Genomic DNA, 2994 nt, shown 5'->3' with positions numbered 1-2994 from the left:
TAATTTCTTCGACTAATGCTTGCCGGAAAGTGGCAAATGATCGATTTGCCTTGTTACCGTTGAGGAGTTTGTGCAGTTTTGTTGGAAAACTGTACATTGTAAACAAGTGTGTAGACTCTATATTCGGAAGAGAATGGATAAGAGAGATTCAGCTTGATGCAGCTGACATACATTCATTAGATTCAAGTGAAACAAATGAAAACATTCAAGAACTAGATAAACTGATGATTCAATACGAAGACATTTTCAAAGAAGGCATTGGGAAAATACCAAACGAAAAGGGCCATTTTAATGTTAAAGATGAAACCCAGCCAATTTACATCAAACCAAGACACATGCCATATGCATTACAAGAAAAAGTAGAGAAAGAACTTGAACGACTGGAAACTTTGGGTATAATCACACAAGTCGAATCATCTGATTGGGGCACACCAATTGTTCCGGTCGTCAAACCAAATGGTTCAGTCAGAATATGCGCTGATTATAAGGTGACATTGAACAAAGTCATCAAAGACGAACACTACCCTATACCTCGGATCGACGATATCATGTCAAAGATGCATTGTGGAAAGATATTTTGTACTCTTGATATCAGTAATGCATACTTGCACCTGGAGATGGACGAAAACAGTGCCATAATGCAAACAATCAGTACTCATAAAGGGCTGTTTAAGGTGAACCGATTAATGTTTGGAGTAAAAGTGGCACCCTTGTTATGGCAGAGATTCATGGACAAAACATTACATGGCTTAGAAGGTGTACAATGTTTCTTCGATGATGTCATTATCCAAGGATCTAACCGGGAACAGCTTCTTCGCCGACTGAAACAGGTGTTCGAACGACTGAAGACAAACGATTTGAGGCTAAATAGAGACAAATGCAAGTTTTTCCAGACGAAAATTGAGTATTTAGGTCATGTGATCGATAGCAAAGGGCTACATAAGTCAGATACCAAGATACAGAGCATTCTGAAATGTAAAAGGCCAGAAAACGTTTCTGAACTCCGAACTTTCTTGGGCCTAGCAAATTATTACAACAAATTCATAAAGAATTTGGCAACACTACTACATCCGATGAACCTACTGCTACGAAAAGGAAATCCTTTCAATTGGAATTCATCTTGTGAAAAGAGTTTTCAGAAGATTAAGGAAATTATCACAAGTGACGATGTTTTGGTTCACTTTGATCCTAGCTTACCTCTGGTCTTAGCTACTGATGCTTCACCGGTAGGTGTGGGAGCCGTTCTGTCTCACCGCTATAGCAATGGAACGGACAGACCAATTGCCTTCGCCTCTCGATCTTTAACAAAATCAGAGCAAAAATACTCTCAAATCGACAAGGAAGCCTTGGGAATATATTGGGGCCTGAAAAAGTTTTTCCCATTTTGTTATGGCCGCAAGTTTACTTTGATTACAGACCACAAACCGCTAGTCTCAATTTTTAATCCAGCAAAGACCTTACCAACAATCTCGGCAACACGGATATTCAACTATGCTCACTTTCTCTCCGGGTTCAACTATGACATAGAGTACAGGCAAACTGCTCATCATAGCAATGCAGATTATCTCTCACGTTTCCCTACCGAAGTTGTACAAGAAAATGCAATAGATGACCTCTCTAAGTACCACATAAACCAACTAGAAACACTTAATGTCAACAGTACCGTGGTGGCTAAGGAAACTATCAACGATTCTGTGTTGGGTCCAGTCCTACAGGCCTTAAAATCAGGACAATCTGTCGAACAATATGGATTTCACGATAACGAACTGTCCATTCAAGATGATTGTGTACTGAAGGGCTGGAGAGTCATGATACCTCAATCCCTCAAACCTCACGTGCTTCGAGTATTACACGTAGCTCATTTAGGAGAAATAAAAATGAAGGCTTTAGCTCGCAGTTTTTGCTGGTGGAAAAGTATAGACAACAGATGGTAGCTGAATGTCGACAATGCATTGAACAATGCAACAACCCGAGAAAAACTATCCATCCATGGGAACAACCTACTAATCCATGGGAGAGAGTGCACATCGATTTCTTAGGACCAACAGATGGCCAACAGTACCTCATATTAGTGGATGCTTTTAGTAAGTGGGTGGAGGTGATACAGACAAGAACAACTACAAGTACATGGACAGTCCAAGAATTACGGAAAATCTTTTCAACTTTTGGGTTTCCTCAAATCTTAGTTTCAGATAATGGAAGACAGTTTGTTTCCCAAGAGTTCAAAAACTTCATGAATGAATGTGGGATTGTTCACAGAACAACGGCACCATATCACCCAAACTCAAACGGCCAGGCTGAAAGATACGTGCAGACTGTCAAGAAGGCGTTAAAATCCATGGAGGGAGAAAAGGGTACACTGCCAAATAAAATCCAAAGGCTTGTAATGCAACTCAGGCAATCCCCGAATTCAACTGGTACATCAGCATACGACTTAATGTTTGGAAGGAGTGTACGAACAAACCTCGCAATAATTGTTCCAACATTAGAACCGAACAAATTTCAGAACAAGGGACTCCAAGTCGGTATAAAAAGGAATTTCAAAGTTGGAGATAAGGTTCAAGCGCGGGTATATGTCAATGGATCATCCAAGTGGTACTCGGGCTATATAACTGAAAAGCAAGGACACGTAATGTACGTAGTTCAGCTGGAAGATGGGCGAATAACTAGAAGACATGTTGATCAGCTGATTCTTCGCAGAGTGCCTCAGCACAGTAAATAGAAGAGGAGTTGTTAACATATGTTTTATTTACATTTTATTTCTAACATGTGTTCAAATTATTCTTTTGTTTACTTGTTGAATTGTTTATGTTTACTTACAGATTGTGATTTAATAAAAACTTACTTTATATTTTCTTATACAAAATGTGAACTTTTATTAGTAAAATTAGTGGAATCAACAGAAACCATAAATTTCATTTTTAAGTTGTTTGAGTGTAGAGCTTGTGTTTGAAAATATAGAGATTAAAGAAATGTATACTGTTATGTTAATCT

The 2994-nt window shown here is 38.8% G+C and overlaps 2 protein-coding genes across 2 annotated transcripts; both read left to right on the top strand.

Moving 5' to 3' along the window:
- Window positions 1-335: 335 nt before the first annotated feature.
- Window positions 336-1934, top strand: LOC128998857 (uncharacterized protein K02A2.6-like). The gene has a single exon (XM_054425216.1). It carries the CDS (start codon window positions 336-338, stop codon window positions 1932-1934), a length of 1599 nt encoding a protein of 532 aa, XP_054281191.1.
- Window positions 1935-2233: 299 nt separating this feature from the next.
- LOC128998846 (uncharacterized protein K02A2.6-like) lies at window positions 2234-2722 on the top strand. The gene has a single exon (XM_054425206.1). It carries the CDS (start codon window positions 2234-2236, stop codon window positions 2720-2722), a length of 489 nt encoding a protein of 162 aa, XP_054281181.1.
- The last annotated feature ends 272 nt before the right edge of the window (window positions 2723-2994 follow it).

Source organism: Macrosteles quadrilineatus, unplaced genomic scaffold (genome assembly GCF_028750875.1).
Source record: "Macrosteles quadrilineatus isolate MER2022 unplaced genomic scaffold, UCM_ALF_1.0 Scaffold_1__1_contigs__length_201487025, whole genome shotgun sequence".
Classification (NCBI taxonomy): Eukaryota; Metazoa; Arthropoda; class Insecta; order Hemiptera; family Cicadellidae; genus Macrosteles; species Macrosteles quadrilineatus.
The sequence above is the reverse complement of the archived record's forward strand: the minus strand, read 5'-3'. Positions and strand labels throughout refer to the sequence as shown.